Raw genomic sequence first — 27152 nt, forward strand, 5'->3', positions numbered from 1 at the left:
GAGACTAATCATTCATTCCTCCCAGCCTTCAATTCCTATAGTACATTCACAGTGCTTGACAAACTACAAACCTATAGACACAGACCATTTACAGGGGGCAAGAATTTGTTAAGATAGCCATGGAAGCAGAGTCTAAGCATTACTTGTTAACATTTTGGTAATTATTTCAGGCTATACATCCTTAATTTGTCTATTTTAATTGTTAAGCTACCAACTACTGTAGTAAAAATGGAAGCTATTCAACATGTACTGACACACTGGAGAGTACAGATTTATGGAGAAGAAGGAAAACTGTCATTAGTTATTGTCTTACACATTTTAAGATTTATTCCATCGGTAAAATGTACACTTTGTATTTCACTGGGCATCATGGGAAGGCTCAGAACCACAATGTGCTATGAATATCACTGCAAAGTAAAGCAAACTTATTCAGACAAATGTTTTGTTTCAATGAACTGCACTCAAGTGCACCCATCCCTGCACTTTTGTCTTCCCCATTTGTAATCTTAAAGGAGGTAAGACTGAAGAACAACAAAGTGTGGTACAATCAATGCCCAATATCTGTGTACCTAAAAAAGCCAAATAACTGGAATCCACAGTAAAGCTGCACTTAGACTAAATGTGACTACAGCTCTTATTTTGCTCGCAATAACCAAGTACCTATTATAATAACATGAAGCATGAGTCTAAAAACCTAACAAAGGCACATTCTGTAACTGCAGAATAACCTCCTGATCAAAGCTAAAACACAAAAATTTAAGATAAGGCGCATAGGCAGGGCATATGAAGAACGGGAGACAACATGCCTGTCTTCTTAAAAGCACAACATGGAGAGGTGTGTGGACAACGAAGGCCGAGCAGCACAGGAAAAAGAGCTGTTATGCAAGTTCCAGCATTCTGAGTTATAAGAATGTTCTTAGAATGGAGAACAACATTCTTAGTATGAGAGCAAGGCAGACCCAGATACACAAACCCTGACTAGCTCAACCCCACCTGCTGCGCTGCCAAGCAGACATTCCTCCAGCTGCAGAAAGAGAGCATGAGAGTAAAATGACTGCCTTTGTTTTTTCTTATACCCTTGACGTGATTATCAAATATTCCAAAGATTGGTGAAGGACATCTTTTTTGGATGTCTAAAAAGCAAGTCTTCCAATCAGGTATCCACCATAATCATATGGACAGACGGTATGGTGAAATACTCTCTACAACAGAAAGTTGTAGAGAGTTCCCATGGCATTTCTTGAAAAGAGTAGGGGTGTAACCCCGGTGTCCTGGCCAAAATTCCCAATGGCCCTTACCAATCATGACCTCCTAATAATCCCCATCTCTGAACTGGCCTCATCACTCTGTTCTCCTCCCCACTGAGAGCTGGTGTGTGGGGAGCGTTCTGGCGCACTATGGCTGCCGTCGCATCATCCAGTTGGGGCTGCACACTGGTGGTGGTGGAGGGGATCCCCATTACCTGTAAAGCGCTTTGAGTGGAGTGTCCAGAAAAGCGCTATATAAGTGTAAGCAATTATTATTATTATTAACAGCATGTTGCATTTCATGTATGTACCAGAAAGAGGGTGGCTGCAAAGGAACAAGTAATAGGTTTATTCCATGCTGTTCCATACCATACTGAAATGAAAGAAAACACAATGTTTCGGCTGTGGAGCCTTCTTCGGGTGTAAGAAAGACAGGGCAGTCAGCAAAGATAATACAGCCTGGGAAAACAAAAGCCAGGAGAGGAGGAGGCGGGAGCAGGGGAGAGGCAGAGTGGCCAATCAAGTGGTGTGAGGTCGAGAGAGGTGAGGAGAGGTGGGAAACGAAACCTACAAATGAGCAGAGAGAAATAGAAGCAAACAAGTCTGTCGTTGAGAGAAGGGGGAAGGTGTGAACCAAGTTTCAGGATAATTTCAGTTTCTGATGTCTTTCTGCTATGGGAGTTAAGAAACTTTGAGAACGCAGACGGAGAGAGATCAGTGTGATCATGGCCGTCAGAGGTGAAATGAGAAACTATTAGATTATAGACATCTTTAATCTTCGTTATTTGTTAGTCAAAACAGTAGCAGAAAACAGTGCTTAAGAGTCTTACTAATACTTTTCTTATGACTTTCTCACTTCACTGCCTGATTTTAAGTCTGCCTTATTGCATTTCCGCGACTCACAAGGTGCTACCCGTGAGACTGCCATCTTCCTTTCATCAAAACAGCAACAAAACATTGCATCTCGAAAGCAGGAGCATTCTCATCTAAAATCAGAAAAAAAAACAAATGTATACAAACAGAAAACACCAAAACAACTCTGGAGTTCTGCTGCCATAGAAACTATCCCAGGTGGAACGTGCTGCAGTTTTAAAAATGGAAACCAAGTATACCAGGAGGCCAGTGAAATCAAATCCATTTTTTAATGTAAAGTTTTTCCTTTCACTTCTCTTTAACTTGGAATTCAGGTTCTTTTCTTTTACATTTCTTACCTTCACAACTATCTTTTCGACTCCTCTTGTTTTATGGGCACTATACATTTTTCTTCATTTTTGTTCCTAATCAGTGGCTTATAGAGCCCAACAAAGAGCTAAGAGATGCTTACAAATAAATACGTAACCTCACGTCAGCAGAAAATTAGGGCAATAAGACAAGCTTCGATCTGCAGCTGTATTAGAAGTCGATGCAATGCCTACACTGATGTCTGCTACAAAAATGTATTTATACCCTTTACTACTCATACAGTAAGTAACACATGGAATTAGTGCTAAACACTACCTTTAACAGCTATTTCTTCTACCTTTGAGCTAATTTAGGAGCTGAAATGATATTTCCATAATAGACACTAAAGACCATTAAATGAAATAATTTTAACATGGGTGGTGATCCAGAAAAAAACTTCCAGAGGTACAAATAGTATAAGCATTTACTATTTACGTTTTATGTACTTACTATTTAGTATTTCCGGATCTGTAAGTATCTTTAAAAGCAGAGCATGAAGAAACCAAATTTACAAAGTGTTAAAGATGAAACTTAATATAGTGCTGAAAAATGTTTAATTTTTAGCATGTTCAATTTTTTTTTCCCACAACCTACAGTACACCATTACTGAATTCCTGAAATTTTCAAAATTTTGCATTCCAAGGATACTTTGTAGGTTTTCTGCAATTCAAAGTTCAAAGACTGGAATAGTGATGGATGTCAATATAGCAGAGGTTAACAGATCTCACACCAGGAGGGAATCTTTAGAACTGTGGCTCATGCTGCTCGTCTCAGTATATTACACATCCATCAACATGAGCGATTTCCATTTGGTTTTGCATGTGAAATATTATCAGTGAATTACGGAATCCAAAATTCAGCTTTCAAAATTGAAATATCTTTAAACTAGTAAGGGGTACCTTGGTCATTTTTGTTAGGAAAAAAAACACCGGCCCAACCATCTATACCGAAATCCACACACATCATACCATGCTTAGAAAAAAATGGAGCAATACAGAATAAAACTAAGGGAAAAGAATAAACCACACCTTAAAATGAAAATTTCAATGAAACATTACATTTACTGTTATCCAAGCAATGTCGTTTTAATTTCTTGTAAATAAACAATAATCTACAAGGTTATATTATGGTCTAAGAATAATATAATATCTGGTGGGTTAAAAATAGTCTAATATTTTTCATATTTTGTATGGTACTTAAAAGGAGACTTTTCAACCTTCAGATTATGGAAATACAAGCAGGAATTAATGTAAGATGTGACAGACAAGATAATAGAAACTGAAAAGGACTTCATTAAATCCAGTTCAAAATTGCATTCTTGTCAGTGGAAACTGCGGCTTCCTGGTTATTGGTTGCATACCTCCATGTGACATGCTAATGACTAGCTAGAAGGGTTATAGGATGCAGATAAACTAATGGCAAAGCAATTAGGTTGTGTAGGAGTAAAATGCTGTTATCCTCAATGGCATTCCTTAGAACTAATAACGGCAGTCATTTAAAAGAAGAGTCATTGCACCTGTTTAATTACTGTGATAATTGTATGCTGTTTGTCTGTAGCCCAGGGGTCTAGCAAGCCTTCTTCCAAGAGAAAGCAGCCACACTAGGCATTTAATAATCCTAATGGTTCTCAGAGCTATTAAAAAGATGCATTTTCCCCCAACAAATGTTTCCTTTACGTCATGTTAGGTGCTGCCTCATTTTCTAGTAAGTGAGCACTAATGAATTTTATGCAATAAAAATCTAACAGTAATGAATTAATGTGATGTTAGAGTACCTCCAAATTAAAGATTATGCTCTTCACATTTCTAAAAAAGTCCTGGATCTGCCACCAAATGACAAATGAGAATGAATGTTTTTTCAACTGTTGAGGTTTGAAAATTGAATTCAGGAATCTTAATTATGTAGATGCTATAATAAACGCTTGTTTTTTCAAGGGTATAGCAGTCCTATTTACAGTACTTCATAAGCCATAAATTAACTAATTATATGTATCGCTACTCGGAAAACCTATTGTTCCCACAGTATGTACAGCATATTGAAGGCCACTGTCTGATACTGTAATTACAAAAAAGTGTGGTAAAGTCAAAAGAGCTAATGTTCTTGTTTGCAATGTCAAATTAATTAAAATCAAATCAAATTACTCACGGATTACAATGTGCCAACAAATACCCTTCTGAAGCAGAGGACTTCTATTAGGATGAGATGCAACCAGGTGATCACAAGCACCACTGCCACTCAGGATCCCACATTATCCACACTTTCCCAAAACCCAGGAATGAAGAATGCACCCGTGACACTTCTTCACCCTGTTACTGGCCCAGGAGTAAGCTTACACTAATATTTATAACCCATCAGATACAAGCATCTGCTACACGGAAGGCTGCAGGTCGCCTACTGCATTGACACCCATTGATTGCTGAACTGCTGGTGTTTAAGATACTGCTGACAACTTGAGCTTACCTGCACACTTTGTCCGGGCTCGGAGCGGAGGGCCAGGAGCTCCGGTGCCGCCATCCAAGGGCCTTGTGAGTAGAACGCTGATCTCATACTCTGTGTCGGGATCCAGGTGGCCTATTTTGTGAGTGGTCTTGTCCACGGGCTGCACGTCGATGAGGCTGCCCGACACGGTGCGATATTCCACCTCCCGCTCGATGATGGGCCCGTCGCCGTTGATGGAGTTGGCATTAAGCTGGATCCACAGGTACGTTGCGCCGACCGCCGTGAGCTGTGGTGGGGCGATGGGGACCGGAGGTTCTGAAATGCCAACAAAAGCAGGAATTTTGTGTTATTCGTGATTAACCAGTGATTTTAATTTTTTTTTTACTTGGAACTACACGATTAAGGTTCCAAAAGCAGGGGAGGTGACACCGCAGAACGTCATCCACAGCTTTGGAATCCTATCCCCAGGGATACCAGAGAGCACATTCAAATCCAGACTCAAAACCTTCTTCTTCGGAAAGGCCATTTTAAAATCAAAATTTCAACATTTAAGGTCCTGCAAAAGTGGTTTGGATTTTTTTCCCCCCCAGGTATAACGCATGTAATAACAGCAAGGGGTGGGTGCCACATAGGAGGTTTCGTGTACAATTTTCCAGCTATGCCATTATTTATTAGCTCTATACTTTGCATGCAAGTCACAGCTGCGAGGTACCAGTCTGAAATGAAAACCGAGAGGGTAATGAAGAGTTACAGAGGTTACAAGTTAAACTAATTAATTCAGGCTTACAACAATTTCAAAATGACTTTAATGTATTATTTTTTCACCCCCAAGGCCTTGCTCTATTTCTCCAGTGACCCATTTATAGAATATTAACAGCAAGCTATTTGTCTGCCAAAAAATATGTACGGTTATGATCCATCAATGATATAAGGTTAAAAATAATCACCACAGGAGTGGCGAGGAAGTACAGTTGCTTATTTTTATACACGTTTGATATACATTGTTTAAGTATTTTTCCACTTAGTTTTTAGCCGTTTTGTAACAAGTGGAAAGTGTTTTTGTCACATCACACCTCACGATTTTCTCATTCAGTCTAGCGATGTGAATTGACACTCCTTCCTTTTTTCTGCAGCGCTGCTTCTACAGGTACGGTATGTCTCAGCTGCCATCCCCAACTGTACATCATCAATTACTGCCAGTTACAGAGCAATGGTTGTTGCACTTGGGAACAATGAAACAAACTGCAATACGAGGGCGTTCAAGATGCTGCGTAATGTGAACGCAAGTACGAGAAAAGAATTGATAGAGAATTGATATATACTTAAGTCCCAGATCCCTTATTATTCCTTTAACTTGAATTAATCGAGAAGGTCCCACTTGAGCCACCCATCAAGGTAATGCGTGTCAGCCAATATGGACAAACAGCCCCACCAGGACAGCAGATCAGCTCGAAAACTGAGCAAGTGCCTCAACAACTGAATTGGGGGGGAGGATTTAGGGAGGCCAGATTGTTCAAGCTCAGAGGGGAATTTAGCCAGGACAATGAGGTTAACACCTCTAAACCTAGGACCAGTGCCATGGAGTCCTTAATGTCCAGAGTATTCAGACGCTGGATTTAATGCCTCATCCAAAGGATGGCACCTTCTCACCTGACTGCAGCACTGATGTGGAAATGTTGATCCAAGGGGAGGATGGCCAACTACTGCTTCACCAACCCCCTTACAGCAGCAGCAAGGTTTTCCTTGAACACCTCCCACCCCAGTACTGACCGGGTCCAGCCTCACTCGACTTCTGAGCGCCGACGAGATCAGTCCAGAATGAGGTAACACTGCTGGCAGTGTGGAAGATGTAACTCCTTATATTAATTGTTAACAGTGCAGCGGTTAACTGACAATGGTGGGATCACTTTTTCCCCACTATGAGCTTTTGTACTGTTCTTTCATCTCAAGCATTAAGAATCCATTTGTTTTGCTCATTTTAAGACTATGTTTTTAGGACTCAAATTAGATTTGATAAGCCTACATCATAAAAAAGCTAAAATACATATAATAATAAAATTAATACACTTTTAAAAAAAACTAAATTGCAAAATGAACACTAATACTTTCATTTACATTTTTACATAGGAGAGAGTACTCTATTTGTGAAAAGGCAGAGATAGGTTCCTAAATATCACTACCTCTTAGCAAGGACCTAAAATCTAGGTCATTTCTTACACAGATGGTTGGCCTTCTTTTGCCCTTATTTACAGGCCATCAAACTCCTGTATAATCCCGGCTTCCAAGTGCAAAACCAAACCTCACCTCCTATGAACTAGTTAAGTCGTTTGGCCGGCATAATCCACCAACTTTGCAGACAAACCCTTTCTGTTAGTCTGTTATATTAATCTTCCCAAAACGTCACACAGAGAACAATGAAGGTATCTGCCTTGAGACACAACATTTTTATTCAGTTTGTACTCGGGACATAATGCTGCTGCTACAAACAGGGAAAAAAAAGACAGTAACAGGTCCATCTGCTATGACTCATCCCTTGTCCAGAATTAATAGCAGATAAAGTGACATATCATTCTCAAGTTGGCAGACTTAAGAGAGTGCTTGCAAAGTTTTATTAGATGGTTTGACAAGTCTCTAGCTCTGTTCAGTCCCAGATCATCGTTGTCACTACTTCATCAGAAAAAGTATTGGATCATTCAATAGCTTCTGAAAGGAACTGATCAATACTGTGTGTTGCAAGTGAAGACAATTTATTGGAGTAACAGAAAGTCTGCATATTTCATGTAACATGCTTCTTTGGTGAACAGAAATATTGAACAGCTGATATTATTGTATTAATTGTGTATTTTCTATATTTAAAAATATGCAGAAGCTTCATTGCTTTCTGCATTTGTTTGGGGAAATATAAAGATAAATGATCTTTACTGAATATCACCATCATCATTATTGTAGTAGATTTAAACATACTGTAAATAACATGTAATTTATCCTCATAATTTTCTGCGCCTATTTCTAGAACTCCTAGAGGATGGAGATAGCTTTTCCACTGGTCCAGAGGCTTGTGTGAGGTGCACACATGCAGAAAGAGCGCAAGGGGCATACCCCGGATCCGGGGTCTCTGCACAGCTGCGGAGCACTGTGCTGTGGCAGCAGTCTGTGTGACTGCCTGATGGAGGACAGCTGCAATGGGGCGTGCTGCTGCACCTGGCAGCCTGACCCACAAGTGGTCACTCTAAGCATGTTGGTATGTAGAGAAGCAGACAGATTCCACTAGTTGGCTGTGTATCAGATTCACGCAGTCTGCACACAGTAGAACTGTTCTTATACACCATGTGGTTTGATAGCAAAATTCATTAACCTTAACATTAAATTTGAGGACACTTTTTACATGACAAAACCATTTTGTACTGTTACCCATTCTGTAATCAACCATGCTAAAGTATTACATTAAATTAAATAGAAATAGTGAATATATCAACCCTGATGTATAAAAATAGTTGCATACAAAGTTGTTTCCATTTTAAGGTGGGAGAGGATCTGAGTTTTATTTGAGCTATTGCCCAATAGTCCACTCAGGGTTAAGTCACTTGGATTACTTGCGTCCCTTTGAAGGATGGTGGTGAATAATTTTTTAACCTTAATATTAAATTGGATAACATTTTTTACATTACAAAACCATTTTGTAATGAAAATATTTTGTACTGTGGAACAAACCATTTCTTGGGGCCTATTTTATCTAACTGGTGATAGTTAAATGTCAATTTAAGTACAGTAAAAATGTACCACTGCTGCAACACCCCAATAATCTGAAAATGGAAACAGTTTGCAAATCACTTTCTCGTACTGAAAGAAAGCCTGTTTAACTAACAAAAAGAGTAAGAACTGCCCTTTACAACAGGCTTATATGATTTCTAACATAGAACCCTAATATTCCTGAAACTTCTAAACATTTTAAATTTCTAACATTTGCTCCCTTGACTAACAAGATGTGCATTGAAGAAAATGACCTCATGTGAAAAGCTATCTAGAACTCATTTATTAAATGAATAAGAACATTAAGTGGTTGAAAAATGTTGGCTTCATTTCAAGCATCAAGCTAAAGATAAATTATATAACAAGTAGCAGTGCTTATGTTTTTTTGTTGTTTTCAGTTGATTTAACTTTTAGCTCCCTCCTGCAAATGCATTAAAGCCCCACCCCTCATCACACCAGCACAGAACACAACGGGGCTTGAGGAAAGTGAAGATTCAGAAAGACATTTAACATTAAGAAAGACATTAAACACATTGGGGACTGAAATCTTCTAAGATGCTTTAGTCTAGGCTTTCTGAGTTTCCTTATATGCTTATGCTGCAGAGAAAATTGGTGTGTACTGTATCATCTAAAGCATATGATACATACTGTAGAAGTATCATAATTTAGCATATCATGTTTAAAACACAATTACACAAAAAAGTTGAGCGTCTCAAAACAAGTTTTCTAACATTCAATACTACAGATGACATTTAAAGAGTTAAAATGTATCTATAAAATGTTTAATATTTTTATTGCTTCTGCTTTTTGCATCTTAATGACTTACTGCATGAATAAATAGACCTCTTTGGTATAAAAGCAATAAAAAGCACCTTGTGTGAATGATTTATATGTGCATTACTTTCAACAAAAGGTTGAGGTCACATTTCTTAACCCGAAGGCACACATGAAAACTGCAGCGCAGGCCATTGGGATTATCATAATTATTCCAACACACCATAAAAAGTAAATGGGATTATAACCTTGGACTACTCCATCAGGCATGACACACAGTGCAAAAAATTGTTAGTTACTGGCTAGAGGAGTAAAGTGTAATTAGACACTTCAAAAGTACTATAAAGCACACAGAGAAAACTGCTAAAATTAAATTTTGGCACCAAACTTTAATAAAAAGGATGGGAAGTGTAGGTAAACTAATTAGGACATATAAAATGAATTTTGTGTTTGTATCGTCCTGTTTTTACTTCGCAAACCACAACATTCCAAAAGCTGTTTAAAGTTTGGTAGATAAATTCAAATAGATAAGCAAAGGTGTTGTGTGGTGCCTCGTATCAATTATTAATTAAAAATACTGTCATATTAAAAGTGTGTTCTGTTGTTGATTAGACAAAACAAAAATGAGAACCACTATTTGCTGTGGATCAAAATATGTAGTATGAGAGTTCTTCAGTGCATTTCTGGTTTTACCTTGTTTCAGTCTCAAGATTACAAAAGAAGAAACTCAGATATCAGTACCAGGTCTGATTGTAAAAAGTACTCCAGTATGTTTTTACAGGATTTTCTCTTAGTCTCCCATTTCATGTGTTACTATGGAACATTACTGCAGACACATTATTCTGACATAGAAGACGTGTTCTTTCCCAAGTGTTAAGTTATCATTTACTCTTATGAAAGTTATCTGAAGAAGTTGTACTTACGTTTTACCGTCAGTTCACCATAACTAGACACTCCAACTCCTTTGTCTGAATGGACGATGCAGCGATACTTTCCCGAGTCTTGCTTGGTTGTGTTAACCACATTAAATGTAGCTACAAACCGCCGCTGGTTCACTGGTTTAGCCTCATTCATTGGAGCTTCCCGGCCACCAATTCCCTGTACAGAACATAACATATTCAGATACGCAATATTTAGTCATAGGCAATAGCATAATAACTAAGCATAGTTTCATAAGCATCTAAAATGTGCTTATAAAGATGATGTAAGGAAGATTAAGATACAGCATGTTTTATTCTCAACCCCGTTTTCTTTGCCTGAAAGTTCCAAGAAGATTACAGCTTCTTAAGGAATGTACCATATTTCTTAGGTTCTTTCAATCATCACAGAAACACAGACAGACGTGTGGACTTAGACAAGAAGCACATGAATTTGCAAAGCTAAACCAAGTAAGAGTCACAACAGAGCATACATCTTTGCATACAAACAAAATCCTGTTGAGATCCAATTCAATGATATTCCCAGTGAATATCATAAAATCGCAGCAAAAAATCTGTTTGTAAAACCCTTGTTTTTTTTATACAAGACTTTACAAATCAATAGGACTATCAAAACATTCTCCTTTGCAGTCTACTGTTTCACTACTTGTACAACATAAAAGAAAAGGTGGAATATTACTGAGACCAAAATCTAAAAAAAAAAACTATTTTAGATTTTATGTATACATTGTATCATGCTTTTTAAAGGACTAGTTTGGAATGTAAAGCCAGATGATGCTCAGAATGCCAATTACTGCTCTAATGCTATTTTCCCCCCTTTGTCTTCCAGTATATAACCTGGATTGCTCACAGCTGTGATATGAGAGAAAGAAGGCAGATGGGAAACATTTGTTAATTATAAATATTTCTTCATTACTTTCATCAAGGGATTTAAGTTAATGTTTGTATTTTGTCTCCAGCACTAATGAGGACATGTTTGCAAAAATGACAAACAATCCCACCAGTGACCTTTTCAGCCATATGCTTGTGCTGATCGGTTCTGATAATTTGCTTATTAGTTGAAGCTAGGCCTCAGTCAGCCAGCTTTACCTTTAGTTTTTTTTAAACAACACTCCAATTAAGTGAGTCAAAGCGTGATTGCAGTATGTATGTACAGCAAAAGAGCATTAATTACTAAACCATGCTTGGACTATTGAATTCAAGTCAATATTTTATGGCGATGTCAACAAAGATGATTGTAATTTGCTCCAATGCAGCCCAGTCAAAAACCAACACATTACACTTAGACGTACACAACACCTATTATTGGATGTTGCATTGATTGAATAATTATTTTAATTGCTTAAGACTTGTACTGGCAAACTCAAATACTGTATGTACTCAAGTCATCAATTTCATCAATTTCCCTTCGGGATCAATAAAGTCTTATCTAAGTGTGGAAAAAAAAGAAGAAATCAATACACATACTGTATGGTAAAACTAGCTCCTTTTACTCATTTCAGACATATGGAATGCCCAACAATAAGCAAAGCATTTCCATAAAAATCTATGATATGCAAGAATATTAGTCTTTTTTCAACAGTAAAAAACTTGCATTTTGAATACATATACAGTAAGAATTATGGTACCTGTAACCACAGGTGGTAGCTGTCATTGGGCTGTCCATTTGCGGTGCACTGAAATGTAGCTGTTTGTCCAGCGTTGACCTCAACACCCTTTATGTGCAAGAAGTGAGGGGTATTCACTGGAAGAGAGAGTTGTCAAAGTATGAGAAAGAAAATTAAACATGACTTCTAAAACCATTCATTTCATCTTGATTGCTCAAATGAGTAATGTTTGTAAGAATTACTGTAGGACAGTGATCCAAAGTTCAAAAAAAGCCTAAAAATCAAAAGTATTATTTTCTGATTCATGATGACGCCATGAGATCTTTCGAACTAATGGAAAAGTGACAGCCCGTGTTGAATATATAACCTTTTAAGAAAACAGCCAGACTTTAAACAGTTTATTAGATACAACAATAAGAAATCCATTTTAAGAATGAGAAGCTAGTCAAACACTGGTTATCTGATTACTGTATATTCGTTTTTTCTCCATTAACAATGTAATTTTGTACCATTATTTTAAGGTGATCTAAAAATAATGGTCCAAAAAACTTGCTCCAAGATGCTGTGGATCTTCCTTAATTTTACTATAAAGCCAAACCACTTTGCAGCTTACTTCACTTAATCTGCTCGTGAATGGAGTATTGTGCAAGGCCGCTTACACAGCTCGTGATTTCAGACATCTTTCAGCAACTCATACAGGCTTCATGCAGAGCTACAGACTGTACTAGAACTGTACTTTCATCTAGTGAGGAGTTAAGATTCCTGTAATTGTTTCATTCCTTTCATATCTGGTTGGGCCTACAGATTGCTTTTAGCTGTGTCTTCCATCTAGTAACCCCCTCCGACAGTATGAAACCTGGACCAAATATTTATAAATCTCATCCCTAAAATCTTAATGTTTGTATTTTTCCCCCCCAATTTCAGTTTCTCAAAAAATGTAATTGCATATTTTCAATAAATCAAAGAGATCTCTAATTACTTATTACCACTCAAGGAGGCTTATTAATTAATAACACTACAAAATACCAAAGTATTGGAAACACACACGACATGGCCCCTGACAGCACTTATGTATGGCAGATATGAAGTGTGTCAGCAGTCAAGTGTACCTAAAACAAACTGGACAAGTCTCTTAGCACAAAGAGCCACTACTGTCTGGACTAGGAGAAAGGGAGGAGCACAGCTCATACTGTACATTACTGTCTCAGGGACAGCACCAGTTATATCCCCCCAATGGACCTGCCAGGGTGTTATGGGAAATTCCAGTCTGAACGGATGTGTGCCACCTTATTTTAATTATTTACAGTGTATTTGATTTTGTATTTCGTGTTGAATTACTGAACGGCACAGTGTAGGGTAAGGAAATGTACAGTGTTTCCAAATTCATTAAGAGGTAATCCTCAGTTATTTACTTTGTCATACTGCACATTTGGTTTTTAATGACTCTAATAAGAGTTTTTAAATCTTTTATTAATTATTATTTCATTTCTGTCCCCGTACACAAATGGGAGAAGCTTCTTCCTCTACCTCTTGGACCTCTAGCTAAAACATTCTTCGTCTTGATTAAAACACCTGTTATTCATTAAAGGACAACAGACTGAATCTTCTATCCCTCCTTCCTCACTCACAGACACCACTAGGGCAAGTAAGGCCTTCTATTAATATTGAATATCCATGTTCATTAAAGAACATTAAGAACAGTAAATGAGCAATGCTGGAAAGCATCTTCATCAAAGACAATGGGACAGATCAAGTTGATCTCTCACTATACCAGTATAGCAACACTCCTTTAAAGAGCTGCTTCATTTAAACCAAAAACAGTGATACAAATGCTTTCCACACAAGAACAGGTATGTGCTTTACAGACATACTGTACCCTGACCCCTCTGTGCAGAGAACAGTGCTGCCCTGTTTTAATGGTTTAACTGATAGGCGGTAGAATGCACTAGATGTTAGTGCGCCATATTCTGCATTGGAGCCTTATGGGCTGAAATCCTGGGTGGAGCCATGTTGTTGTACCCTTGAGCAAGGCAGTACGCTCAAATGGCTCCAGAAAATGTCCTGCTGTATAATTGTGTATACTCCAGAGTAACATTTTAACTTTTAAACTTTTATTCTCCATCGACTTCCCTGGTAACAATAAATAAAGTTAAAGGGTTACAGAGCTTGGAGAACATATCCTGCCTCTGCCAAACCTACTATCTCTTTAGAGGACACATCTTCTTTCCGATGTGCTGAATGTCAAATATTCATGTCAAACTATCCAGTGCATTCAGTTATTTTAAATAGTTTTCTCAAATCTAAATTCTTCATGAAGCGCTTTGCAGCATGACGTGCCTTTGAAAAAGAAGTTCTATAACATTCAGATTTTAGCAGATGCAGATCTCTGTGTAGTCCATTTTGAAAAAGCACAAAGTATTGTTGCTGGATAAGGATCATTACATATAGTTAAATACATATAGATTCATAAATCAGCAGAAGCAATGAAAACCAGCAGGCGCAGTATGGAGCTACTGTATATATGACAACTCTGATAGATGGGTTTTCACTGTCACAGAAACATTTAACTTGTACCTTATAATTAATTTGAGAAGAAATTAAACTCACATTAACAGTTTTAACTCTCAATTTTTAAGCTATATGAAACTTCTTTGAATTTTACTTTCTGTTGGCAACAGTCATGATAAATACAATGCACTGAAGGATCTCAAAGCCCTTATCAGAGGGAGTGACCCATGAGTCTTGAACTCCTTAGGGTGCTCAGATGCATTAGTCAGCATAATGAGATTACCAAGAAGGAGAAGGAATGAACAGTGTGAAAATCAGGAAGGTAGGGCAGGTTGAACTGCACAGAAGAAATGTAAGCAAAATGCTCTAAAAGTGGCAAGTGATGTAGATAAAATTCCACAAATAACTAAGTACAGTAAATAAAGATTCCATATATATAAATAATTTGCTCCTCTGGGATTTACTAATAGTGCGTTAGGTAAAAAAAACGAATACGATATATTACTATGATATAATACTACATGATCAATATTGCAGGTTTTCAACACAACGTTTAATACAGCAATACAGAACAGACAAGCATCTAGGTTACTGTATAACAGAAAACAGAATGTCTGCTTTGGACAGAAGTCAAAGCTAATCAAATTATGGAAAGCAATTCCAACTTGTGATCTTAATTAGTTGACATATTGCATTGTAAAATCAGGCCACCAAGAAGTCGATCTTGTTACAATCTAAAGCACACCAATAGAGCAGCTCCCCCAGCAGCCATTTTAAAGGAGTATTTAGGAATCTATTCCTTAGTCATAATCTTACATTTAATACATGCTGAACATGATCAGTCTTTTTTTCTTATTGTCGCAAGAAATTTACAGGGGCATCTTTCTTTCTAGCAGATGCATGTTGACAGGACATAGGTCATTATGCTGATTAACTTTTGACATCGTCTGGGTGGATCAACAAGGGGTTTGAGTATGAAAATCCCGGGCTAGTAGCGTGTGTGGAGGAATCGCAGAGTTTACTGCTGCAACAGATGGTTTGCGCCAGAACGCAGATGCCGCCCTGTAGGTGTCTATCACCCAGAGCTTGGAAAACCATGAGAAATTTTAATGAGTATGAGTCCAGGATGGTGTACACCTCACAGGCCTCAAGCCCGAGGCAGTTCCAGGAGTGACGTCTCCCCCTCAGCAAGCTAGACAGTGTAGCCGCTGCCCTGTAGGCGTGGCAGAGGAACAGTCCTCTGACCTGACGCGGGCGCTCGGAGCCTGTGGGCCGCTGGGATCAAACCTCCGACACGGGCAGGGTCCAGGAGAGCTGCACTCACACAGGAGATGAATGTGGTTCAGGTCCGGCAGGCAGCGTCTTAGCTCAGATTCTCACACTGCAGGAGAGCGGTTGCTACCCAAGCAGCGTGAGGACAAGCTTGCCTCGTCAGAATGAGCCCGCGGTCACGGCAGCCAGGGAGGTCCCCAGACCCGATCGATGTGACTCCCTCCCTTCATGCTTGTTTTTTTAAAAAATGAGCCACAGACTGACTACAGACTTGCAACCTTCTGGTTTATCCTCAAAGCTCGTTAGCACGAGGAGACTGTACCTGCTCCTGTTTCATTAACATATGTGTCACCCTGCATTGCTTTTATTGAACTTACTGTACGTACTGTTTGCAGTCACAATCCAATTCCTATATATGTGCATTACTCCCTGTAACAGACTCCTGGACTACACTGCGTAAACACTAGACTGTTTCATCTAATTACAAATGACCATTTCTGTGACTTAAATTTCCTTTACGTGAATAACATACACATTCTGTTGATTATATTCTTTCAACCACCTTATATAAGCATTTACTTTTCTCATAATAATGAATGACTGGTCTTTTGAATATTCAGGTCCAAATAAACTCAGTTCTATAGTCGTTTCCCCATTTGTTGCACTTTTTACAAATATTTACTTTTTTCATGCATGTTCAGTATATTACTGTATATCTACCATACCTAGCCTGGAGTACAGGGTGAGTGCCTTGTCCTCACCCAGCCTTTAGCTGAGGGTACTGCTTGTAATAGACCATGACAGAGATCATTTAGAATTCCTAATCCATCCCAGACACACAAGTCATCACAGGAGGAATTTTTGCTTCTAAGTCTACAGAAACAACCAAGCAACTTTTTAAGTACATTTTGCTTCTCATTGAAGAGCCAGCTTCTTGCCTTTCATGATGAAATGGTCTCTATAACCATGGTATTGTTGTGAACTGCTTTGAAGGCCTTAGATGCGATGAAAAGTGCTGTGTAAACTGAAACTTTTTGTTGATAAATATGTAACAAATAAAAATTTCCCCTGAAGAGAACCAGTGCATCTTCAAAAGTACAAGACAAAGGGGGCAAACAAGAATATTGTTTAAATTGGTACGCTGCCAGCTATCAAGCAGACATTCTGGCTACAGCCAGACCAGGAACAATAAAACCCGTTAGTCTGCAAATTACTGTGGCCAGGCAGGAACATCTGTCAACCCCTCCACTGCATGTTACTGTGCAGAGTCTGGCTTATGTCTAAATTGAGTGCTATGAATTAATGAACAAGGAATAATGCAGAAACTTTTATTTGACACGACTTGGTTCGCCTTTCCAAAATCCATCTGTACATGTACCGAGCCTTTTATTTACTGTTGGAAGAAATCTACAAACTGACTCAGCACTTTTACATTTCACTGTTAGTCTGCTGAATGCATTGCGAAAGCAAAGAAATACAGTTGCCTATTTAGACATGACATGACCACCACAGTCTGAACATTTACTGCCACATTGTTACACTACTGAAAATAAAAAGAAACACTGACTCTGCATGTGCTCCAAATTGTAGCGCTTTCCTTTTCATAGGATATCATTAGAATTACTGACATGACATTCAGAGACTGGGTTATTTCCTTTAACACATTTAAACAAAATATTACAATAATAAAAAATGTTGACATCAATTGCAGCTCGCCATCACTGTTAAGAATACAGCAGTTACAAGTATATTCACGCTTTGGCCAAGTTTTAAAGTAGTATGTGAGGGAATAAAGGGAAACTGGCCCAAAACTTTGAAAACTGAAACAAATTTTGAGTTGCATTATCCCACTCGCCCCCAGTTTTATATTTGATTGGTAACTCATCTTTGAATTCACCTTTAATTTTCAATCAGGTGATAAATACTCTTACAATGGTATTGACAAGAGCATGTATTTTAGGCCTGTACAGAATTAGGGTTACAAGACCCATTAAATGTTCACTGCAGTTCTACTTCTATTCATACTTCAAATGACCAAATTAAGAGCGTTTACCCATGAGAACGGGTTCTGTTAAAGCTTTTCATGTCACCTTTAAGAACCTGATTCTATCCCTAACTGTCCTAAAGAAAGTAATCTTATCAAATTAGAAAAATGGCAAAACAGCTTCACATGATCAGTTTCTTTACTTATCAACACAACACATTTTCCCCTCAAAAGACTTACTGCATCTCCAGCTAATAAACTCAGTGAATATTTTATACGTACCTTCACTGGAAGAGTGTTGACTGCCTGCTTCCTACACTCTGACCAAAACTGCAGTTCTTAAATACTTGAGTACATGGAAAATGGGGTACAAATTTTCCCCTGTGCCCCTCTCAGTCACTACTCAATGGCTAACATAACTTACAGATTTCTCCCTTACAGATTACAAAACTGCTGCTACAACACTGCTTGAACCCATACAGCAGAAGTAATAAAGTATAATAATAAAATGGAAGGTTATGCAGCTGAACGCCTAGCTGGGTGGTGAGACACGTTGCGTGAGGGGGACATGACAACAGCAGAGTCATCAGCTGGTTTTGAAAGGTTTCAGTGGGCAGGACTGTGTAAGAGCCAGGGTATTCCCCACAGCTGGGAAGAGAGGTGATCTAATGGGAACCATGTACAAGCAATTTCTATGGCTACAGCTGGCAACTGGTGAGGAAAACCACCTAATATTCCTGTTACAACAGTTCTGGTACGTGAATTACAATGCTTCATACTGTAGGAAAACCTACTTCTCATGTAGAATTTTCTCTTTTTTGCAGGGCATTGACCCAGAGCACAAGGCCAAAGCTACACCAGAGTGGCTCAAGAGAATGGAACTGAGCGGCCCAGACAAATCCCAGACATGAATCCTATCCAGAATCTATGGAAAGGCATGAAAAGTGTCGTCTTTAAGTGATCCCCATGAGAGAGGTGGAGCAAATCTGCTAAGAAGAACTGGCAAAAATTGTACCAAGCCAGTGTACGAAACATACCTCAAAATAATATAATTACTGTATATTTTGGCTGTAAGTTCTGAATACTTATGCAATCAACATATTTCAGTTTTTCTCTACAGTTTATGCTCACATTTACTGCAACCTATACTACCCTTAGAGGTCTTCTGTTGGAGCATTTAGGTATTAAATATCACATTTAAAAAATGTATATGCACAATTTTGCAATTTCACAAAATGAAACGTCATAGGGAAAAGACTGAATACGTTTGCAAAGCACTGCATATACAAAATATTCAAGACATTGTACACTATCTGTGAAAAAAGTATTCTAGGCTTTTCCCTTAGTTTGCTCAATGGTTCATCAGGTAATGAAGCACATAGTAACATGAGGCCACCTCTTTGATTCAATTAAATTTCACTTAAACAATTGTTTATAGAAAACATTATACAATATACAGTATAAAATGACATTCAGCATCTCATAAAGAATACATATAACAGTGTCTCAGGAATAGGATTTGACTCAGGGAGAGTCAAAGCATAACAGTGAAAACTGAAGACTTCCAAGAGATTGAAAAATGGAGATATTTGCTTTTTATTGTTTTGAATGGAGATTTTCATTAGGAAATATTTGCAGATGTCAAGGACAATATCGGTCTTAGTGCAGCAGATGACTAATGCCATAGGCATCTATTGGGATTTGAAGGAATAATAATATTCCTTTATTCTTCATTATCATCATCCAAAGCAACTGACAGAAATGACAATTTCCTTTTTTTTACATACAAAGTTTGGAACCTATTTTCACAGCTGGGTTTGCTCAAGCTGCCTGGGTAAGGTTCCCTGCTCTAGGGCACAGTACTAGTACATTTTACTAATTTGTCCGATGCATCGATCCTAAGTGACAAACATTTGCAAGTATGTATATATTTGAAATATATCCAAGTCTTGTAAGACAATATAAAACATATTATAAAGCAAGTAAATGTGCAGCTAAACAAAGTATTCTCCAATACCTATTGATTGGCTGCTATGATTTGTGTATCCAAGACAGGATTTCAAAGAAATGCATGTACAGCACCTGGACGAAGTTGAAATATTTGGTTAATGTTGGGCAATTGAGGTTTTAACCATCTCTAAATTAAAAGAGGGTCATAAAATGACCAGACAAGCAAGTGAGTAATTGCACACATTAAAAACATAATTTGAATTGAAAAACACTGGCAAGGAAAATTACCTAAATGAAACTGGAAACATCTGTTTCTGTCTTGGCCAGACCTTGCAATGTATTTTAATGAGCTTTATAAAAGCTCTTTTCATCATTTGGGAACTGTCTCTATCAAAATCACGACAGAATACTTTTTTGAGTTGCTGTCTACTGTATTAGAAAGTAGTGACTGCTGTTAAAGGGCATCATGAAACAGAGAAGCAGGCTCTTTATGAACCTGACTTTCTTGGAGAGGTGACAGACTTACTGCATTGATGTCCCTGAAGCTGCACATCTCTGATGGCCAAGAGTCCATGTTGTCCTGAGGTCACTGCTTCAAAGACGATCTGGAAAATGAGAAGTCCCATAAGTCCCTCATGGTGATTAGAGACACAGGTGGAGTTCTTTAAAATGTTATTTTAGTGTACACCGAAATAAATTCTGAATGTTGCCATTCCTTTCACACATTTGAAGTAAATCTAAGAAATTGATTGAAGATTAATTATGAGTGACTCATTTATTCTACAAAAGGCTCTGTAACAAAGGATGATGCTGCCAAAACCAAATATCTACTTGAGTTGGTCCTGTAACAGAGCAAAGCGTAATTGTGGCAGTACAGGACAGAGCGACAAGATGCAAAACACAAATCATTCAGCTTACACTGCGTAGAGTAGAGATTTATTGCCATATGTACCTGTACACTGGAATTCTTATTCGCGCTGATCTCTCGGGACGTACACAGTACAACACCACCACACAATGAGAAGAATACACTCCAAAAATAATTAAAAACAAGAAAAATAAATCTGTTATGGACAATAAATGTGTAGTAGTGAGAAAAAAAAACAGGTAGACCATGCAAAAAATGCATAGTGCAGATGTGTATTGAGTCTGAGGCATTGCAGTTAGCTGTAGAGGATGTGCACTGCAGTGGGATAGAAGCTGTTTTGAGTCTAGTGGTCTGTGCTTTAACAGTGCAGTACCGCTTTCCAGAGCGCAGGGGAGAGAACAGTCTGTAGTCAGGATGGTTGGGATCTTGAATGATGGATTGGGCTTCAATGCAACAGCGGATGGGGTGATTCTCTCCAATTGATGGTAAATCACATCTTATAATCTGCAATGCCTTTGCCACAACCCTTTGTAGTGCATCTCTGTCATGCACTGCAGTATTGCTGTACCACACAGTGATGCCACTAGTGAGGACACTTTCGTTCGTGTAGTTGAATGACTATAGCACTGAGACTTGAGTCTTAAGCTCAAATGGACAAATGTACCTTAATTAGCATTAAACTGGACTGTAATACAATTCAAACCATCCGCAGTAGTTTTTTTTTTCCCCCCAAAGAGTTGAAATTGTGAAATTCAGAAATCATGTTGTAAAGAGAAAGACTGTGTCTGCAGATCATTGTGCAAACAGAACAAGGCCCAGCTGAATAAGTTCTACAGAAGGTCTGAAAGGCAAAACCGCGGCTCTCAGCGTTCAGGTTTAATAGGACAGTGGGGTATATGGAGCAAGCTACCAAGCCATGCTGCTGAAAGTGCCTCACTGGCCTCTCTGAAGAAGTGGCTAGATGACACCCTTGGACAAGCAGATATAACAGCAAGCCAAGCATCCTCTCATTTTTAACTTCCATGTATTCTTCCCTGTACTAATGGATTGTTATCAATACTGCTTCTTTTCCATAGCTGTCACCCGCCTTAACCAGAACACGAACCCAGGATGCAGAGTGTATGTAATTGTGAACCAGTGCATGCTCTCTGTGTGAAGTGCACATGTATTATTGAATTGTTTCTATCTACTGTATGTTTTGGCACCCTGACACTAGCAATTCTGATCCTTCTGGGCAGGATATCAATGTTTTGCATGGACCTAGACTTTGGTGAAACATCTGTGAAGCACGATGTTGGGCTACGTAGCCTTTGCAAATCCATGACTGATTAAAAGAAACATTATGACCCTGGAAAATGGGTTAAATTAAGTATATAGACAGCTGTACGTTTCATGTTAATTTAAAAGTTTAACTATTTTGTCTTATCAACTAACTGTTCCATCACACCAAAGACAGCTTCTGCTAAAAGATTAAGTGATAATCCGTCTGATCACCGTTAATTAACACTCATACTTGACAAACTAGCACAAAAATATTAAAACACAGGACCTGATTTAATTGTGAAGTGTGCGTTTGCTTTTTTTTTCCTCCATGATCTCCATACCTTTCAAAACCTGAATACTTCCCCTTATGTGGAGCACAAAAGGAAATCATTCCCTTACATAAAATAATTCATTTAACCTGCTGAAATAATTACAGTATCGACTACTTCTACATCTGACCAAAGCAGATCATTTCCCAGATAATGGTGATCTTATTCTTCTACAAATATTTGAGTTGCTTATCAGCCAGGAAGCAACTGGTTAAACATTTTTGACTACCTTCCACAAAACATTATCTGTATCAGTATGGATGTCAAACAGGAAACAAGGAATCAGTCAAATGACACTACTCTGATCCTCCCTTCCTCTGTAATGAAAAGGACATGAGCTCATTACACATTAAGTTACTTATTGTTCACTCATTTACAATGCAGTTCAATCTGCTCTTTAAACTATACAGTATATTTGAGTGTGTGTGTTAAACTAGGTTTACCTTGAAAAGATTACAACCTTGAGCCTTCATCATAAATTTAGGGAAGACCTTGCTCAAAAGATGTTTTTTTAAGAAAAGAATTGCAATTAATAGTAAAACGCATTTACCTTGTAAAGCTTGTTCATTGTAACACAAACAAAAATGTACAAAAAATGAGGAAATTTCAAACTTCAATCATAAAACTGAGGGTCATTAGTAAATCCTTTAGTAATTCCTCAGTTTTTCTTTGTAAAATGTACATCCACTCCGACTCCTGTAAAATGGGATTGTTCAAGTTCAAGTTTATTGTCACTATACTCATACACAAGTACTGTAGATGGTATAACGAAATGCTATTTAGCTAGCCCTCAGACGATAAGTAGTACAAAAAAAAACAACAATACAATTGTATAATAAAAGAAAGACAGAGACAACAAGCAGTGTGAAAAACAACATCAGATATGCAAAAAACATACATCAACAGAATGAAATAAAGGATAAAAATTATGGGGAGTGAGTTTTTTTACATGTATGGTAGAGGTACATTTCAATGTGTGTTTGAGTTTTTGGTAAGAAAGAAGGCACTGTGAGGTTCAGATCGTAGGCGAGAGAGGCTGGGAGTTTAACAGTTTGATAGTGCGGGGGTAAAAACTGTCTCCGAGTCTGGTAGTCCTTACTGCACCCTTGACTGCTTTTCAAGATATATGTTTAGATTTATCAGATTATAAAAACAATAGTAATTTGGATAAGCAGAGCAACACTTATTTTGATTTTATGTTTTATATACAACACATTCGTGTCATATCCTTGACCTGTGAAGGCGGTCGATGGGCCTTCTGGATTATGAATTGCACAGCTTTTATTGCACTGTTGCCTCTGGTATATACATCTACTGTACCTTATACTGCTAAAAAAAATAAAATAAATATTTGTTAATCAGTCTAGATTATACAACTAACACAAGCTAAATGGGACAAATGACCTCATCTGGTTTGATTTGTAGTGTATTTGTAGTGGGAACACCATAAGTAAATGATTCTACAGTATTAATATACTGTACTGTATATGGAGTTTCCTGTTCTATCAGTCCATCCATTCATACGCATGCTATACTGTAGGTTAGTTATTCCAATTCACACAATACAGCTTTCACTTATTATTCCATATCAGAGAAAAACAACCAAAAAGGAATGAAAACTGGAGTAACTATAAAGTAACGTAATTCATTCTCTTAAGCATACACTTTTAGACATTCTTAAACTTTGTTAAACATCATTCCATTAACTCCAACAGAAACAGAAGTGCCGCACAATCCTGCTGAGGAAAGGGTTCGGACAACATCTGACATCAGAAGGTGCCGCCCAAAACAAAACAATATTAAAATATGGAACAAGTAACAGGTTTATTCCACGCTGAAAAGAGAAGAAAGAAAACGTTTCGGCAAAACTTCAGGTGTGAGCTGTGAAGAAGGCTCACACCTGAAGAAGGCTCCATGGCGGAAACGTTGTGTTCTTTCTTCTTTTTTCAGCGTGGAATAAACCTGTTACTTGTTCCTTTTGCAGCCCACGCATGCTGACGCAGCTCCCCACCTGAACAACTTCAATATTAAAATATTACAACTGTTGTTTAAAATTAATAAAATATTGATAGAAAAATTCACTATGAATTTTGTACATAACAATGAGTACTTCTGTACCAAAGGTTTACTAGAGTTCCAGAGCACACAGGTGAAATGTACAGTACCTACAGTACAATAGCCTTCACCAAATAAAGCACAATCACCCTGCATTCATATTGGTTTATATAATTGAAGAAGCATTATGATTTACAACAGTACAAGCTGTAACATTTTCAAGTTAGTGCAGCTTTTGAGTATGATTTAAGCTAAAAATACATTATTTATAATCATTTAAAGAAATCTATCAAATATAGCGTCATAAAATAAAAATAAGTATTCCTAAGAGGGACTCCTTCTCCCTCTTCTGTCACTATTAAACAAATGAACAGATAAAATTTCTATCAGAATTCACACAATAAGATGGAGCACATATTCACTGAAATCTGTTGCCAGTCTTTTTCTTGCTATTATTCATGAGAACAGACAAGACTTTTTCTTGCATTTGAATAAGCCTAATATGTCTAACTTCACTAAATAGTTCAAAAAGCTATTTCACATCCGTTTTTTGAATAAGGCCTAGAAAATGAGTCACACAAAGCACTCTAATTAGTGTCATTTTTATGAGCTGACATTGTCATCTAGGTCACTTGGAGACATCTTTATTAAACCATTCAAATTAGTTTTAATTGATTTAATAAAATACTGTAAATGAAATGTCTCCTGTGCTATTTAGAATTTTATGAGCGCCTAATTTTGGAGAACAAAATGAAGAGTGTCATGACCTGTTATGGCTATTAGGATTATACGGTAAATATACAATAACCCTAATCTCATTTTATTGTTTTCGCTTGCTCACTGGCGTTTTATTATGTTAATTTCATTAACATCCTAGGAGGGAAATTCTAAATGAAGTTACAGTAGTTCTTGGCCTGAGATATGGCCTTAAGCATTCGATACAGAGTGATCTACATGCCTTCAGCTTAAAAGAGGAAATGGACAAGTGGAAATTGAGAGGATTTGTATTGAGGAGCTGTGCGCCTCTTGAATAAGCTACAATACCACCATAGTAGATTCCCTGAGATCCTTTAGGAAAAGGCCAGATGAAATCATCAGATCAATAAGCTACTGTACTAGAACAAAATGAGTATAAAGGGCGTTTTGTAACTTTCTTAGGAGCTTATATCACAGTGAAAACCAATAAAAAGTTTGTTTTGGAATTACATTTGGAAATTGCTTGAAGTAAAAATAAAACTCATTTTAAACCCCTTTCCTGGCAAATCATTTAAAAACTGACTTTTCCAGTCCCTTTAATGTGTGTGTTTTATAGTAATGGAAAATAAACTTCATCCTTGACATTATCTTTCAAACAGAAATAGTCAAACTTTCTAAAACTGCGGTGGCAACATTTTACATGAACTTCTCCAACTAAATAATAACACAGAGCATAAATTGCATAAATAAAGTAGAATGAAGAAAAAAGAATAAAACAACCCTGGGTTCTTAAAAAGCTTCATGTTCACCATGACAAGTTTATTATAATAAAATCCAGAAGATGGCAAAACTAAATGCTTAAAAACAAACTATAATATAACCCGAAAAATTACTGGGGTTGGCATAGCTTCAGTAACGCATCACAAAATACTTCAACGCAATCCACCTTGATCTTGCAGCATAATATTAGAGGGAAAAATAAGTATATAATTTTATTGTCACGTCTCACATAAAAGGGTTTTATTTTTTAGTGCAAAGAGCAATGCGTTTGACAGACTAAATGCCATATGCCTGGCAGATGTCCTTTAATGATAATTGCTATACCTTGTTTTTATGTATAATGCCATATTCATGATTACCCTTCATTTAACAACCTAGAAACTTAAAATAGATACTTCAAAGTAGTCAAAATCTGCACTTCCCATGTGATCAACCAAATGTCATCTCCACCATCTAAACATTGGACAAGACCATTTGAAACGGGATTCATTTCTCAGGGAAGGGCTTTTCATTTTTCCTTTCTGCCATTTTCATAAAACACTGTACACAGCGCAAACAGAAATTCAAATAACCAGAAAACAAACATGAACAACTCTGCTTCAGTATATTGCTGAGGAAATAAATTATTCATATTTGCTTTGTTTTGCTCATGTAATCTAAACAAATTAGCATTGGTCGTTTCACTACCCAATATTTTAGATTCTAAAAGCAAAAATCGATAATTAGACGGGAACAGCTTTGTACTGACCAAGTGGCTGAATAAAAAAAAAAGCCATAAAATGCACAGATTATTTGACAAGAGGACTTTCTCAGAAAGCAGGGGCCCCTTTGCCATATTTGGAAGGCTGATGTCCATGCACAAAAGTGCCGTCGTGCAGCCTGGAGATGATGACTCATCACATTAACATTATAAGGTTGTTGGGACACAGACCTCAGAGCTGTCTGAAAAGGTTAATTGGTCTTCTGTGTTAATAACCAACATTATTGCTGTGCAGAAGCACTCCTGCTGTTGGATTCTTAGAAGCTGTTGCCTGTGCCTGGGTCACAAGTACTTCCTGTCAGCTGGTAGCACGGCTGGAGTCTAACGATGGTGGATAGAAAGAGCCTGAATACATTTGCCACTTTACACTGCAGCTTTCCTACCTGTACACATTCCATCTGTCTCCCATTGTTCCAGTATGACCAGAGCCACTGGCCTATATCCACACACACACACACACAAACACACAAACACACAAACACACACCGCTTACATGTGCGCACTCACCTGCTCACGTGTCTTAGCCTCCACACTGGGGAGGGTGATGAAGGGTACAGTAAGGGGATATGAGAGGTCATACCTTCCATGCCAACCTCTCGAAATAGCCATGCTCAAGCCATGAATTACAAGCATAAAAATGTTTAGGAGATTCAATGTAAACTTCTAAGTGATGCAACATCAAAAGAAGAGCAATTCACTGAGACTTAAAAA

At 37.7% G+C, this 27152-nt stretch overlaps 1 protein-coding gene across 4 annotated transcripts in view; it reads right to left on the reverse strand.

The window, feature by feature from the left end:
- Positions 1-27152, reverse strand: part of LOC148831714 (receptor-type tyrosine-protein phosphatase mu) — a 242427-nt gene that overhangs the window by 128817 nt on the left and 86458 nt on the right. For all 4 annotated transcript variants that reach the window (XM_088918656.1, XM_088918655.1, XM_088918658.1 and 1 more), the window contains exons 4-7: positions 20217-20295; positions 11998-12113; positions 10355-10529; positions 4929-5222 (exon numbers count right to left, since the gene is read on the reverse strand). In XM_088918656.1, the coding sequence (XP_088774782.1) occupies positions 4929-5222; positions 10355-10529; positions 11998-12113; positions 20217-20295 (664 nt within the window). The remainder of the gene's footprint in view (positions 1-4928; positions 5223-10354; positions 10530-11997; positions 12114-20216; positions 20296-27152) is intronic.

Source organism: Atractosteus spatula, chromosome 6 (genome assembly GCF_055471065.1).
Source record: "Atractosteus spatula isolate fAtrSpa1 chromosome 6, fAtrSpa1.hap1, whole genome shotgun sequence".
Lineage (NCBI taxonomy): Eukaryota > Metazoa > Chordata > Actinopteri > Semionotiformes > Lepisosteidae > Atractosteus > Atractosteus spatula.